This window comes from Eumetopias jubatus, unplaced genomic scaffold (genome assembly GCF_037043125.1).
Source record: "Eumetopias jubatus isolate StellerSeaLion01/CBP00866 unplaced genomic scaffold, mEumJub1_p1.0 scaffold_4, whole genome shotgun sequence".
Classification (NCBI taxonomy): Eukaryota; Metazoa; Chordata; class Mammalia; order Carnivora; family Otariidae; genus Eumetopias; species Eumetopias jubatus.
The window spans coordinates 148,956,416-148,972,888 of record NW_028274810.1 but is presented as its reverse complement, the minus strand read 5'-3'; the positions used below and the strand labels follow the sequence as shown (position 1 = coordinate 148,972,888).

Here is a 16,473-nt window from a genome sequence, read left to right as displayed (position 1 = left end):
TGAATAGTTGCAGATCTGTGGAGTAGGTTGATAAACTAGCTTGTATGTTTCCATTAACACTTTCATGCTTAAGCTAAAGCATGAAAAAAAATTAATACTGCAATACTAAAAGTCTTTAATATGCATCATGCAAAATGAGAAATTGTTTTAGATTATAGTTACACTTAATTAAAGGCAGTGTGATGTGGAACTAATTAAAAAGACCATACTATTTTGTGAAATTTATTTATGGGATATAAAATGAAAAGTGGTTTTGGTTGTAGAATTACTGATAATCCAAAAGCAAAAGCAAATACATCTTATATAGAACAACTAATGTATTGATGTTTTGTTAAAATATATTTTCATTCAGCAGTTTTTTAATTCCATAAACATTTGGGTGCCTACTGTGTTAGGTGCTGGGATATAATAATAGTCAACAATGAATAATTACAGTCTTATAATAATGCTAGTAATGGTAATCTTTATAGCAAATATGTCTATGTGCTAGGCATTATTCTGAGTGCTTTACGTTTGTTTTATTTGGCACTTTTCCAAATACAAATTATCTTAAAATTAGACTAAATGGTCTATTTTACTGGTATCTTGTTCCCTATATCCCTTTTTTGCTTATCGTTCACATTCACTTGGGTCCTCTTCATTGTCCCACTGTTACTCCAGGTAAATAGTTTTTTGAGAATGTCTTACAAAAAATGTCTTCCTTGTTGCAGTAGAGGGTCAGGTTGTTCATACTTATCCTTCCTGAAAGAAATGTTAGAGCAAAGAAAGAAGTGACCACCTCGAGTACAGCAGTATTAACATTTCATTTGGAAATTGCTGTGTGTTGTCTGGATGGACATTTGCAGGCCTATTTGTAGTTCTTCTAACAATCTCATGTGAAGATCATTGGACCAGACCTGGAAATAGCAGGTTATTTTTGTGGCTATGTTATCATTTTCATTTAGTTTGACTTTTGCTTTACAATGCTAAAGATACAAGAAGGAAAAGGAAACTTAAAATCTGTCCTAGAACTTTCCTATCAGTTAATCCGCATCATTCATGGCTTTGGCCTTTGCTGCTTCTCCACCTGGGCATTCCTGGTTTTGTCTTCCACTTATGAAGCTATGAGATCAGTATAAAGGAAAGAAGGTGAAATTTGGATCTAGTCAGTTTTGTTTCTTGGTGACAGGTAAAAAATTAAAAAAAAAAATTTTTTTTTTTTTAAACCCAACACTGGGCTTGAACTCATGACCTTGAGATCAAGATCTGAGTTGAGATCAGGAGTCAGAGGCTTAACTGACTGAGCCACCCAGAGGCCTCCCCTACACCCCCCCAGACTCAATTTTTTGTGAGGGACAGGTTGAAGAGATTGGCTAAAATGAATACTGTATTTCCCAGGTTGTACTTTTTTTTTTTCTTAATTTTATTTATTTATTTGAGAGTGAGAGAGAGAGCCCAAGAGGCGGTAGAGTCAGAGGGAGAAGCAGACTCCCTGCTGAGCAGGGAGTCCGATGTGGGACTGGATCCCAGGACTCTGGGATCATGACCTGAGCCGAAGGCAGTCACTTAACCAACTGAGCCACCCAGGCACCCCCCAGGTTGTACTTTTTGCTCCCACAATTTAATGTCACTGAAACCAACATGTCTTAAAATCAGTTCATACATTTAATATGGTAGTGTTTTTCCCCCCTTTGAAAAACTGCTTAGGGGCACCTGGGTGGCTCAGTTGGTTAAGCATCTGACTCTTGATTTCAGCTCCAGTCTCGATCTCATGGTCATGAGTTCAAGTTCTGCGTTGGGTTCCATGCTGGCCCGGGAGCATACTTAAAAAGCAAAACAAAACAAAACAAGGGGCGCCTCGGTGGCTCAGTCATTAAGCGTGTGCTTTCGGCTCAGGTCATGATCCCACGGTCCTGGGATTGAGCCCCGCGTCCGCTCCCTGCTTGGCAGGAAGCCTGCTTCTCCCTCTCCCACTCCCCTTGCTTGTGTTCCCTCTCTCACTGTGTCTTTCTCTGTCAAATAAATAAAATCTTAAAAAAATATATAAAAACAAAAGCAAACAAACTGGGCTCCTGGGTGGCTTAGTTGGTTAAACATCTGCCTTCTGCTCAGGTCATGGTCTCAGGGTCCTGGGATCAAGCCCTGAGTTCGGTTCCCAGCTCGGCAGGGAGTCTGCTTCTCCCTCTCCCTCTGCCCCTTGTTCCTGCTTGTTCTCTCTCTTTCTCTCTCTCTCTCAAATAAATAAATAAAATCTTTAAAAACAAACAAACCCAAAACCCCCAAGATACCTGCTCAATATCTTAAAATGTATAGCATCTTAGAACCAAAAAGATATAGTGTTATAGATCCTTTATAGATAATTTATTTGTATGGCCCTTGATTGTTGCTAATATAGATTCTGGAAAGATGGTTTTATGAATTATTTGGGAATCTGTGCAAAATTTTTGTATAAGCTCTACTTCTATAAATAAAATCCATTATATGTACTAAGAGAACACTTTAATGTCTCTGTAAAGTGATTGATTTTATGAGGAAATTTTTTTTTTAAGATTTTATTTATTTATTTGACAGAGAGGGACACAGCGAGAGCAGGAACACAAGCAGGGGGAGTGGGAGAGGGAGAAGCAGACTCTCCACTGAGCAGGGAGCCCGATGCGGGGCTCGATCCCAGGACCCTGGGATCATGACCTGAGCCCAAGGCAGACACCTAACAACTGAGCCACCCAGGCACTCCTAAGGAAGTTTTTTAAAAAGGAAAATGATAGCTTTTTGTAAAGAACACTTTTTGTGTGATATCCCCTTCCCAGTCTATCTTTATCTTAAATGTGTGCTTTTAACCTCTCTATAATAAAAAAGACCTACTTAACCCATTTGTAAACTACTTTAACAGATTTGTTAGCTTGCTTTCTGAAATTATCCAGTTAAATTTTCAAAAAAAATTTCAATACTATCAATGTGTTTGATCTTGCAAGTGTAATGACTGAGTAAACTTCTTGGGGTTTTGTCACCCAGTTACTGCGTCCCCTCAGCCACCTCCCTTCCAGCAACCCTCAGTTTGTTTCCTGTAGTTAAGAGTCTCTTATCGCTTGTCTCCTTCTCTGATTTCACCTTATCTTTTCCTTCTTTTCACCTATGTTCATCTGTTTTGTTTCTTAGATTCCACAAAAAAGTGAAATCATATGATATTTGTCTTTCTCTGACTGACTTATTTCGGTCAGCATAATACCCTCTAGTTCTAGCCATGTCATTGCAAATGGCAAGATTTCATTCTTTTTGATAGTTGAGTAATATTCCTGTGTGTGTGTGTGTGTGTGTGTGTGTGTGTGTGTACACACCACATCTTTTTTTTTTTAAAGATTTTATTTATTTGAGAGAATGAAAGAGAGAGAGAGAGCATGAGGGGGGGAGGGTCAGAGGGAGAAGCAGACTCCCCGCTGAGCAGGGAGCCCGATGCGGGACTTGATCCCGGGACTCCAGGATCATGACCTGAGCCGAAGGCAGTCGCTTAACCAACTGAGCCACCCAGGCGCCCCCACACCACATCTTCTTTATCCATTCATCTGTTGATGGACATCTGGGCTCTTTCCTTTTTTTGGTTATTGTGGACATTGCTACTGTAATTATTGGGGTGCATGTGCCCCTAAATCCTCATTTTTGTTGGGTGTTTTTAACTTTTGCTTTATCCCAGAGCAATTAAAAAGGCATCACGAAAAAGAAATGCAGTAATATTTATTAATTGACCCAGATTTGTATGCAAAAATACTGAAAATCTGGGATGTTTGGGTGGCATAGTCAGTTGGGTGTCCATCTCCTGGTTTCAGCTGGGGTTGTGATCTCAGGGTCATGGGATTGAGCCCCGCGTTGGGCTCCATGCTCAGCATGGAGTCTGCTTGAGATTCTCTGCCCCTCCCCCAGTGTGCACACACATGCTCTCTCTCTCTCTCTTTTTCTCTAAAAAAAAAAACTCAAAATCTGAGGCATGGCTTTCTAATAATGTCATTTTCTAATCTGTTCACTGGCTTCAGTACTTAAGACAATTACAAAATAAATGATAGCTTAGAAATGGTTAAAAATTAGACCAGACTGAATCCACTAAATATAGTTACTATTTTTTAATCACAGTGCCAGTGTTTAAAGATATTTTAGCAAACTTGAATTTGCTCTGAAGCTATTTTAAAAAATGTCTTTTTTAGGGAGGACCTGGCTGGCTCAGTTGGAAGAGCATGTGACTCTTGATCTTGACAGTCATGAGTTCAAGCCCCACATTGGGTACAGACATTACTAAAAAAAAATAAATTAAAAAAATATAGATTTGTTTTTTCATTTTCCATAGTAAAGCTAGAATCCTTCATCTGATCAGCAGTAGTGGATTCATTCTCCTTCTTTGACTTCTCTTTTTAGGTTCACATTTCACAGCATAAGGTCATCCCTAAAAGAAAAGAGAAAACTCTCCTCTGCTCCAGTAAGGAGGAAATAAATTCTTGAACCACCTTATAAGCTTGGCAGGACAGTTTGTACCAACATGACAGTCATAGTCTACCCTTATAAGATAATTAATTCTGGGGGCACCTGTGTGGCTCAATTGGTTAAGCATCTAACTCTTTTTTTTTTTAAGATTTTATTTATTTATTTGAGAGAGAGAGAATGAGAGACAGAGGGCATGAGAGGGAAGAGGGTCAGAGGGAGAAGCAGACTCCCTGCCGAGCAGGGAGCCCGATGCGGGACTCGATCCCGGGACTCCAGGATCATGACCTGAGCCGAAGGCAGTTGCTTAACCAACTGAGCCACCCAGGCACCCCTAAGCATCTAACTCTTGATCTCAGCTCGGGTCTTGATCTCAGGGTCATGAATTCAAACCCTACATTGGGCTACATGCTGGGTGTGGAGCCTACTTTAAAAAAAAATAAAAAGAGGGGGCGCCTGGGTGGTTCAGTTGGTTAAGCGTCTGCCTTCGGCTCGGGTCATTATCCCCTGGTCCTGGGATTGAGCCCTGCATCGGGCTCCCTGCTCAGTGGGGAGCCTGCTTCTCCCTCTGCTGCTCCCCCTGCTTGTGCTTGCTCTCTCTGTCAAGTAAATAAATAAAATCTTAAAAAAGAGAGAGATAATTAACTCTAGGAAGGAAAAGTAGTTAGGTTTGACTATAGTAAATTTTTGTTTCATTTGGAATTTAGTTTACTCGTTTGGAGGTACTTTTTTTTTTTTAAGATTTTATTTATTTATATGACAGAGAGAGCAGGAGAGCACAGGCAGGGGGAGGGGCAGAGGGAGAGGGAGAAGCAGGCTTCCTGCTGAGCAGGGAGCCCGATGCGGGGCTCGATCTCTCAGGACCCTGGGATCATGACCCGAGATGAAGGCAGTTGCTTAACTGACTGAGCCACCCAGGCGCCCCTTGGAGGTACTTTCTGCTTTACATTTTTTATTAGACATAAAAGGGTAGTCTAACATTGGGAAATTTTCTGACAGTTTTCCACATATAAGGATATGCCTATTTCACATATCTAAATCTATAAGACTGTACGATGATAATAACACAGCACTGTGAAATTCTGCAGAACTTGCAGGATTGTTTTAAAAATGAAGTATAGTTTTGTGATGAATGTATTTTATTATATTCAGATTTTTTAAAAATTGTTTCATTGAATGATGAGTGTGATACTCTCAGGTAATTAGAATAATATGCTAATGTATTAAATAACACCTTGTTCCCCAGTCATTCTGGAAAGGGGTTTACTTATTTTGGGATATTTTGAAAATAACATGTATCTCAGGAGAAGAGCTTGTTGGTTTATCAATAGGACTCTGAAAGCACAGGTGAAAGGGAGAACCTAAATTTTTTTTGGTATGAAAGACAGTCTTTCTGTCTAAATGAATTATTTATTTCATTGTGAAAAAGGGTATCTTTGATACTAAAAGGTATCCATGTGACTTTTGCCTTAGTATAATAAAAGTTTGGGTTCTAGATTAGAACAACTTGATACACATGTTGCAATAATGTCTTAAATATTTTAAGGACCAACAGTAGAACTGCGCCAAAGAAAAAAGCTGAAGTCTTCAGAAAATAAGGAATCTGTCAAAGAAGAGAAAATCAGTGACACTCCAATTCCTGAAAGAGCTCCAAAACGTAAGTCAGATAAATTTGGAGTTTTTGTGCTACTACAAAAATGGCTTTTTATATGCTAGGTATTATATTTTATATTAATATTTTATCAACTTTTTTTTTTAAGATTTTATTTATTTGACAGAGAGAGACACAGTGAGAGGAGAACACAAACAGGGGGAGTGGGAGAGGGAGAAGCAGGCTTCCCACCAAGCAGGGAGCCCGATGCGGGGCTCGATCCCAGACCCTGAGATCATGACCTGAGCTGAAGGCAGACGTTTAATGACTGAGCCACCCAGGCTCCCCTTGTATGAATATTTTAAATGTGTGTACCTGTTTTGAGATTAATTACATGGTATTATCAGTCAACTTTGGTTTTGCTGTAGAACAAACCCTTAATCTCACTGGCTTACAGAAAACACTTATTTCTGACTAATGTTCCATGTTGTGGCTTCAGGTTGGCTGGTGTAGCTTCATGTGTCATGAAGGAACAGCCCCTACTTGGCGACATTTTTTTTAAGACAGGAAAAGAGCAGGAGAACAGGCAGAGTCATGCCGTATGTCTTAAATTTTCTGCTGAACTGGCACTCTGTCATTTGTACTTATATTCTTTTGACCCAAGGAAGTCATATAATCAATCCAGACAGTGAGGTGGAGAAATATACCTTGACTACAAGGAAGGGATGGAGAAGTATACCTTGACTACAGGGAAGCGTTGCAAGTCACATGGTAGTGGGCAGAGATGAATACTTTTTATAGGAAAGGATAACATAAGTGGGAATAATAATATAACATTCTACCACATTCTTTCCTTTTGGTCATAAATATTTACTTTTCTCCCTCAAACAAAATACACTCACTACCTCTCTGACCCCAAGGAAGATACTGTCTTACCCAGTCCTGGCAGCAGTCTTACAGATTTTACAGTTTCTTACAGATTTTAGCCCTAGGCCTTTTCCTTTTGCTGATTTTGTTGTGTACTGTTCACTCTAATAAGTCATTGCTGTAAATATTCTGCGACCTGTGAGTCTTTCTAGCTAATCACCAAACATGGGGGTGATGTGTCTCTCTCAAATAAAAAATGAATAAAATCTTTAAAAAAAAATTTATTTTATTTTTTAGGATTTTTTAAAAATTTATTTATTTTGACAGAGAGAGAGAAAGAGAGACAGCGAGAGAGGGAACACAAGCAGGGGCAGTGGGAGAGGGAGAAGCAGGCTTCCCGCTGAGCAGGGAGCCCGACGCGGGGCTCGATCCCAGGACCCTGGGATCATGACCTGAGCCGAAGGCAGACGCTTAATGACTGAGCCACCCAGGCACCGCCCAAAAAAAAAAGATTTTATTTATTTATTTGAGAGAGAGAGGGAGAGAGTGTGCATGGATGAGCCAGGGGGTGGGCAGAGGGAGAGGAAGAAGCAGACACAGATGCTGAGCAGGGTGCCTGACATCACCAGGACCCTGAGATCATGACCCGAGCTGAAGGCAGATACTTAACTGTCTGAGCCAGCCAGGCAGCCCTGCACAGAGTTTTTATTGGTGGCTAGTCATGTACCCGTTACCTGCCACATACCAAAACTAGATTCCCAGAAGGAAAGCAGTGAGCATAAACCACATTGTTTGTACAAACAGGCCGGGCACAGTAAACTGACTGATGAGAGAATGGTGGGAACCCCCCTGAAATCCTAGCTCCCAGATTCCAACAAAGAGCCTAGCTTGCAAGCCGGCCTTTCTCCACAAAGCAGTTGCAGGGCTGCTATGTTAATTTTTCTGCACATGCCCCCTCTCCCAGTGTACACTGTTGGGCAGGGACAGGAGGAGTAAAATAAATGCTTCCATTCAGAAAGAGGAAGAGAGACACATCAGCCACTGGTCCATAGCAGTTTTGAAGTCCTACCAGATAAATAGGGTTCCTTACTCCGGGGTAGGGATGTTTCTTGATTAAGCCCCAGTTGTTTTCCTTGGGAGTAGCTTCCCAGCTCAGTGTTCTCTGTGGTCCTTGGCTCCACCCTCTGGAGGTCCTTCTTTTTCTTTTTTTTTTAAGATTTTATTTATTTATTTGACAGAGAGACAGAGCGGGAACACAAGCAGGGGGAGTGGGAGAGGGAGAAGCAGGCTCCCCGCTGAGCAGGGAGCCTGATGCAGGGCTCGATCCCAGGACCCTGGGATCGTGACCTGAGCTGAAGGCAGACGCTTAACGACTGAGCCACCCAGGCGCCCCGGGCCTTCTTTTTCTGTTATCCTACTGAACTATATATGAAGATGGCTTTGGAGAACATGCCATCCTTAGGGGCTGAACAGCCTTCTCATTGCTTCCTGCTGAGAGTTGAAGAGAGTTGAAGGCCCATTTATTTTTTTATATGTTTTTTATTTTTTAAAGATTTTATTTGTCAAAGAGAAAGAGAGAGCACAAGCAGAGGGAGCGGCAGGCGGAGGGAGAAGCAGGCTCCCCGCTGAGCAAGGAGCCCAATGCAGAACTCTGTCCCAGGATCCTGGGATTATAACCTGAGCCAAGGGCAGACACTTAACCAACTGAGCTACCCAAGCGTCCCTGAGGGCCCATTTATATATTTTTTCTCAAGTAAGATAAAGGCGGTGGGTTATCTACAGAACTAGTTTTTGGGGGTAGCAGGAAGAAAATTTTTTGGAAGCTGGAAAAATAGTAATCCATATTATGCAGTGATAAATCCTGTGAATAGTTGCAATTTTAATACTACTTTTTTATGATTTTAGGTAACAGGATTGTAAAACAGGAATGTTACTGCAGTGCCTTGGTTATCACTTGCATTTGATTACAGGAAAGAGATGAATTTAGAACAGAATTAGCCTATTTGCAAGCAGGAATGAAGAGGAAAATAGAGAATCCAAAATTTCTGGGACTTGTAGTGTTGAGTTAGAACTGTCTATTTTAGCTAATAAAATCAAGAAAATTGAGAAATACTTTGAGCAACAAAGACAATGACTACGATGAATCCTTAAGGCAATGACTAAATCAGGGGCAAGGCTCTCCCACAGAGTTTGTTAAAAATATATGGATGGATGAAGGTATTTCCTAGAAAATTAGACAGGGTGTGGTTCCACAGAAGCCTAATAAGATCAAAATACATGTAGTTAAACCTTTTCAGAGACTCATCTAGAAAAAAAATTGTAAGTACAGTAGTCCCCCCCCCCATCCAGTAGTTTCAGTTTCCATCATTTCAGTTATCTGTGTTCACCACAGTTTGGAAGCAGATAATCCGCTTTCTGATGTGTTATCAGAAAGTTAATAGTAGTGTAACACTACTTCATGGTACCGATGTCATTTTCCTTACTTTATCTCATCACTGTCATTTCACATCATTACAAGGAATAGGGTGAGTACAATACAGTAAGATATTCTGAGAGAGAGAGAAACCGTGTTCCCAAACTTTTATTATAACATACTGTTATAGTTGTATTTTATTATTAGTTATTGTTAATCTCTCACTGTCTATAAATTAAACTTTATCACAGGTATGTGTGTATCGGAAAAAGCATAGTGTATCTAGGGTTCAGTACTATCCACAGTTTCAGGCATCCACTAAAGATCTCAGAATATATCCCCCACACACAAGGCAGGGGAGGACTTCTGTATAGTTGTTGGAACATGGATGGAGCTGACTAGAATCAAGTAGGTAAAAAGCTGACAAAATTGTTCGTTTCTTTGCAGAAATAGGTAATTTAATTTTTAAAAATTAAGGTACAGGCATGCCTCCTTTTATTACGCTTTGCAGATATCTTTTTTTTTTTTAATGAACTGAAGGTTAGTGGCAGCCTTGTGTCGAGCAAGGCTAACAGCACCATTTTCCAACCGCATTTGCTCATTTCCTATCTCTATGTTACATTTTGGTAAATCTCGCAGTAGTTCAAACTTTATCATTTTATCTGTTGTGATCTCTGGTCAATGATTATGACTCACTGACAGCTCAGGTGATGGTTAGCATACTTTAACAAGAAACTCTTTTTAAAATATGTATGGTTTTTTGGGGTTTTTTTTGACATAATGCTACAGTGTAGTATAAAGTTAACTTTTATATAACCAGTAAACCAAAGAATTCACTTAATTCACTTATGGCAATATCTGCTCTATTGCAGTGGTGTGGAACTGAACCTGTAATATCTCTGAAGTATACCTGTATAATTAGCTTACAATAAAATGCACAGAATCTTAGGCATTTAATTAAATGAGTTTTGACACTGGAGTACAGCTGAAACAAGATACAGAACATTTCTATTATCCCAGAAAGTGTCTTTATATCCTCTTGCAGATTTTCCCTGTACCCCCCTCAAGACAACCACTCTTCTTTTTTTTAAAGATTTTATTTATTTATTTGTCAGAGAGAGAGAGCACAAGCAGAGGGAGTGGCAGGCAGAGGGAGAAGAAGGCTCCCCGCTGAGCAGGGAGCCCTATGCGGGGCTCCATCCCAGACCCCGGGATCATGACCCGAGCCGAAGGCAGACACTTAACCGACTGAGCCACCCAGGCGTCCCAACAACCACTCTTCTTATTAATTCATTTTGCATGTCGTAGAATTTCCTATAAATGGAATCATACAACATGTATGCTTTTGTGTCTGGATTTTTTCACTTAGCTCGGCATGTTATCCTTTAAAAATATCATTTTGAGATTCATTCATGTTGCTATAATTTTTTATTCTGTTCTTGTTGGACATTTGAGTAATTTTCAGTATTTAGCTATTATGAATAAGGCTTTTGTGAACATAGTTCTACAGATCTTTTTGTGGACGTTTGTTTATATTTCTGTTAAGTAAATATCTAAGAGAATTTCCTGCTAAGTTTTTGAGAGAGATGTTCTGTTAAAAGAACTGTCAACCTAGATTAAAAAGGATGTAACTATTCAGGTCTTAAAATGATATAAACATGCAGGAAACAAGCTGAATAAGCTGCTCTTAGGGCGTCTTTCTTGAGAAGCAGTGAGTGTGTTTTGCCTTTGGGAGGAAGTAAGTATTTGTGATGAATGGGGCAGACCCTGGTAGACTCTTTTATTGTTTGCAAATGTTTGCTCCCTTCCCTAAAGTGAATTATCCATTTCTTCCCGTTGCCATGTGATTTGGAGTGTGTCTCTGAAGCAGTGTGTACTTTGCTCCCTCATTGTCAGGCTTATTGATGTGACTTGCCTAGACCAATGGAATGTCTGGAAGCAACACTGTACTAGTTTTGACCAGAAACTATAAGAGGCATTGTATGCTCTGCCTGTTCTCCTGCTCTTTTTTTTAAGATTTTATTTATTCATTTGAGAAAGAGAGAGAGCACAAGCAAGGGGAGTGGCAGGCAGAGGGAGAGGGAGAAGCAGGCTCTCTGCCGAGCAGGGAGCCAGACTCGGGGCTCCATCCCAGGACCCTGAGATCATAACTTGAGCCAAAGGCAGGCGCTTAATGGACTGGGCCACCCAGGTGTCCTGTTCTCCTCCTCTTATCCTCTGTCATGAGAATAGCTACTGGCCCCAATCTGGGACTCTGAAGAAGATAGAAGAAGAGCCACAGTTAATCTGAAGTCTGAAATTGGATGGAGAGTCACTGCAGACCCAAAACCCACAAGTAGCATAAGTGAGAAATAAACCTGTGTTTTGTAAGCCACTAATAGTTTGGGATAACTTTTTTTTTATCATAGAAAAGCTTACTAATAGAGTGGTCATTTAAAACATTTTGGAAAATACAATACAAGAAAGATAATTAAATAATGTAGAGCTAACTACTGTAAAATAGTATTTTCCCCCTGAATACAAAAATATTTTGTATTTTTTGTACAAAAATTAGGGTAGAAAATGTGGAAAATAGAGAAAAGTATAATAAAAATACAATGTATAAATAACTCCAGGGAACTACTCTTAAAAGTTTTGGCAAATATTGCTTATATTTTTTTCAGTGCACTTATACCTTACTTTTTTTTTTTACTTTTTTGTGAAATTGAATCCTGCGTTTCTTTTCCTAACATGTCCTTAGCTTTTTCCTTTGCTTTAAATATTACTTAACTATGCCCTGTATTATTGGTATTGATATTTATGTAGTGCTCTTTTTTTCTTATTCCATCTTTGACTCTTCACAAAAAACTTTGAAAACAACATATTTAGTATTAAGGTAAGGCATTTATATGTAGGATTTGGTTTACATACTTTTTATAATAGCTACTGATAATTAGGATTAACTTACCGTTATCTAAGACAATGAAAAAACAAAATAAAACAGGAAAATATACACTTTCAGAAACTTTGAAGCACTTTTGCCAGACTGCCACCACTGATAAGTTTTTTTACCAGTTTTTTTAGTTCATATTGTGTCAACATTGCTTTAATTAACTATCATATATTTTTGCATGTATGCTTCTGTATTTCAACAATAATAGCTAGTTTTTACTGAGCTCTTACTATGTGCCAGGCCAGATGCTTTACACATGCTATTGAAAACAGTAATTTTAAAACAATTTTATCCTACTGATAATAATAGTTGATTTTTGGGTACTGTTTTTCAAGCATTTTGAATGTAATTCTTATTGCCTTAGTGATATCTAACTACTTAGTCTATTTAATGTCTCTAGTGTTCCATGAAAACTAATATTTATTAAATAATATTTTGAAAATGGCTAAGATTTTAGTTTAGCTAAGCTCATAAATCAGCAAGTTGAGTTTTACGGACCTGTCAGTCATTTGGTAATAGAACATTGGGCTTTGGGCCCTTAGGCCTGTGCTCATTATACCTAATAGCTAGAGTAGAGCAGGACTAAATCACCCTGTGTGTAGAAAATTCACATGTATTTTATATTATTTCATCAAGAAGTAGTTACATATGTATAACAGTTGCATATGATGTTTTACATACATAATCATAAAAAATCATTGAATTATATATACTTTAAATGGCTGTAATCTATAGTATGTAAATTATTCCTCAATAAAGAAAAAAATTCCTTGATAAGGAAAAGCTGTTGATAGTAATTCTGAATGAACCTGTATTTTTTCTTAGATGTTTGTTAGTACATTCCTTTTATTCTTTCTTTTGATTAATAGACTTTAATTTTTGAAATCTTTTTTGATTTATAGAAGAATTGGACAGATAGTACAGAGTTACCTTCTTACATCCTCCTTCTGCCCACACACAGTTTTCCCTATTATTAACGTTTTATATTAGTATGGTATTTTTGTTATAGTTAATGAACCAATATTATTGGTATATTAATACACTATTTTTAAATAAGATCCATACTTTATTCAGATTTGCTTAGTTATTACCTAATGTCCTTTTTCTGTTCCAGGATCCTACGTGACATTTAGTTGGCATGTCTCCTTAGACTCCTCTTGGGTGTGGCAGTTTTTTAGGTTTTCCTTGTTTTTAGTGACCTTGACAGTTTTGAGGAATACTGGTCAGGTATATTTAGGATGTCCTTCTATTAGAATTTGTCTGCTGTTTTTCTCATTAGACTGGGGTTATAGGTTTTGGGGAGGAAGAACACAGAGTTAGAATGTCATTTTCCTCCCATCTTATCAAGGGTACATACTACCTTTTGATTACTTTTTAAAAATAGAAGTGCATTAATATAAATATCATCTACATCTGATTACTTTTAATATGCTTTTTCAGATGTATTATTTCAGCGCTTTGCAAAGATTTTCATTGGCTGTCTTGCAGCAGTTACTAGTGGTATGATGTATGCTCTCTATTTATCAGCATACCATGAACGGAAATTCTGGTTTTCCAACAGGCAGGTAAGAAGAAAGAATTTTGAGCATATGGAAGTTGTTTTAGTATTTAATTTTAATCTAAGTAATGTGTTTTTCAGGGAGCCAAAATAGATGTGTGATAAGTATGACAAGTGCTTTCTTATTTACAGGCATTAGAAACAAAATGGTGCAGGAGCTATTTTGAGAACATAGTCACAGCATCAACCTTGAAAAATTTAATACAATGTATTTCCAGGCCTTGGAATAGAAACTATGAGGGTGCTTTCCTTCATGCAACTAATTTATCAGGGGCTTTTGATGACAGTGAAATGTTATGGAGTTTAGTCACACTTTGAGTAGGTTTGGTGGTTTACGTAGTTTACATTTCAGAAACAATCTGTAGAAGTTTCAGCAGTAAAATACTTTAATTTTTAGATTACATGATTAGAATATTTTGGGGCATGGAAATGATTAACATGCATGACAGTATTTATTAAAATGTCTCTTTATATTAGTATGTTTAATGTCTGGTTTTAAATCATGTGTATTCCACAGACCCTTTAGTCACCATAGCTACTTACATAATTCATAATTTAGCCTTTGAGTAAATTTGTTCTCAGACTTCCCTTCACAATCAGATACATCTTTCATGCATTGATAAGGTTCACAGTGTTATCACTTGACTAAAGAGTTTTATTTTCTTTTTTAGTCCAAACTGTTTTGTTGTTGTTCTTATTTTTGAGCAGTAGTCAAGCTGACTGACTGTTTTTAAGCCATTGATTGACCTAATCCCACCAAAACATTTAGCTGAATAATTACCTGTATTGATTTGACGAAAGCTTTTACTATAGCATATCCTATTTCCTTGAAAATGTTATGCATATTAATAACTATTAGTAGTTTTCAATACTGGATGTACAATAGAATCATCTGATGAGCTTTTAAAAAGCTCACAGATTCTTAGGTGGGGTAGCAGGGAAGTGTCTAGGATCAGTGTTTCAAAATATGTCCAAGCAATTCTGTTGTGTAGGCAGAATTGAGAACAACCAAAGGTTTAAAAATAGTAGAAGGCATGCATCAAAAAAACACTGTGTTTTTTAAAACACAGTATGATTCAGGAACATTGACTTTACCTGGGAGCTTTTTCAGAATTGCAGATTCTCAGGCCCCACTTTAGAATCAGAATCTAATCAGAGATCTTTTAATAAGATCTCTAGGAGTTTCATATGCACATTAAATTTGAGAAGCATTGATCAAAAGTTCACATCTTTGAAATCTTAGAAAGAAACGAATGTTTCCATTCGTAAAGAATCATTTTAAGGAAATTTATTTATCAGAGTTTTGTTAAGGAAACTTATTTCGATTACTAAGCTTTAAATGAGGGAAAAAAATTCACTGGTGAAATAGATCTAGGAAAGATTTCCTCTTGGAGATTCACAGTTGCATAAGGTATCCTGAAACTCTGAGAAGTCTTACAATAAAGAAACCCATTAATTTTCTTTAATGCTGTCTTTGCATAACTTATTTAAGTATAGAACTCTTTAGGTAACTCCCATTTATGTCTTAGGAGATTCTGTTGATCAAACTTAGGAAAAACTGCTCTGATATTTATTGTTTTGTATTAATTGATAAATATACATGAAAATAAAGGAGTTTCATTTTCAGAGACTGTAGATTTACAAAAGCTTGATTTGTCATGAAATGTACAAGGTTTTTCAGTGTTTTTGAATTTTGTATATTCTTGGTTCTATATAGCCCAATTTTTTTATAATAAAAATTTTTTAAAGATTTATTTATTTTTAGACAGAGAGAGAAAGAGAGAGCATGAGTGTGGGGGAGGAGCCAAGGGAGAGAATCTGATACAGACTCCCGGCTGAGTTGAGTGTGGAGCCTGATGTGGGAGGCTCTTAGGACCCACGACCCTGAGATCATGACCTGAGCTGAAATCAAGAGTCGGATGCTTAACTGACTAAGCCATGCAAGCACCTTGTATAGCCCAATTTTAGGAACTTAAGATTTAGTTATATTTCTGAAAGTTCTTTTTTTTTTAAAGATTTTATTTATTTATTCATTTGAGAGAGTGAGAATGAGAAAGAGAGAGAGCACATGAGAGTGGGGAGGGTCAGAGGGAGAAGCAGACTCTCTGCTGAGCAGGGAGTCCGATGTGGGACTCGATCCTGGGACTCCAGGATCATGACCTGAGCCGAAGGCAGTCACTTAACCAACTGAGCCACCCAGGCGCCTCTGAAAGTTCTTTTGAAAAGCACTGATTAGGTATCTGTTGCTCTGGAAAAGAGTTAAGGGCTTACAGTTCTGGATATATAAGGAAGTGGATAAGCAATAGAAAATACTGATTTCTTCTTAAACTTCTTTTTTTATTATGGACTTTAACACCTCAACCATCATTTTTTATTCTTGCTATCCTTAGGGCATTTTTTCTGGTTTTCCTTCTAGATTTTCCTTATATATAACAGGTAAATGACTCATGAGCTACAATCCATTTTTTTTTTTTTAAGATTTTATTTATTTATTTGACAGAGAGAGACACAGTGAGAGAGGGAACACAAGCAGGGGGAGTGGGAGAGGGGGAAGCAGGCTTCCCGCTGAGCAGGGAGCCCGATGTAGGGCTCGATCCCAGGACCCTGGGATCATGACCTGAGTCAAAGGCAGACACTTAACGACTGAGCCACCCAGGCGCCCCTACAAT

At 38.2% G+C, this 16,473-nt stretch overlaps 1 protein-coding gene across 3 annotated transcripts in view; it reads left to right on the top strand.

Annotated features, from left to right (window-relative positions):
* DPY19L4 (dpy-19 like 4) overlaps positions 1-16,473 on the top strand; it is a 62,934-nt gene that overhangs the window by 1,747 nt on the left and 44,714 nt on the right. For 2 of the 3 annotated variants that reach the window (XM_088022786.1, XM_088022785.1), the window contains exon 1: positions 6,012-6,100. Coding sequence is in view for 1 of the 3 variants with exons in the window: in XM_028110574.2 (XP_027966375.1) it covers positions 5,990-6,100; positions 13,687-13,811 (236 nt within the window). In the remaining 2 variants the exon portion in view is untranslated. Of the gene's footprint in view, positions 1-5,989; positions 6,101-13,686; positions 13,812-16,473 lie in introns of those variants that run through there. The other variant, XM_028110574.2, reaches the window with a different exon arrangement.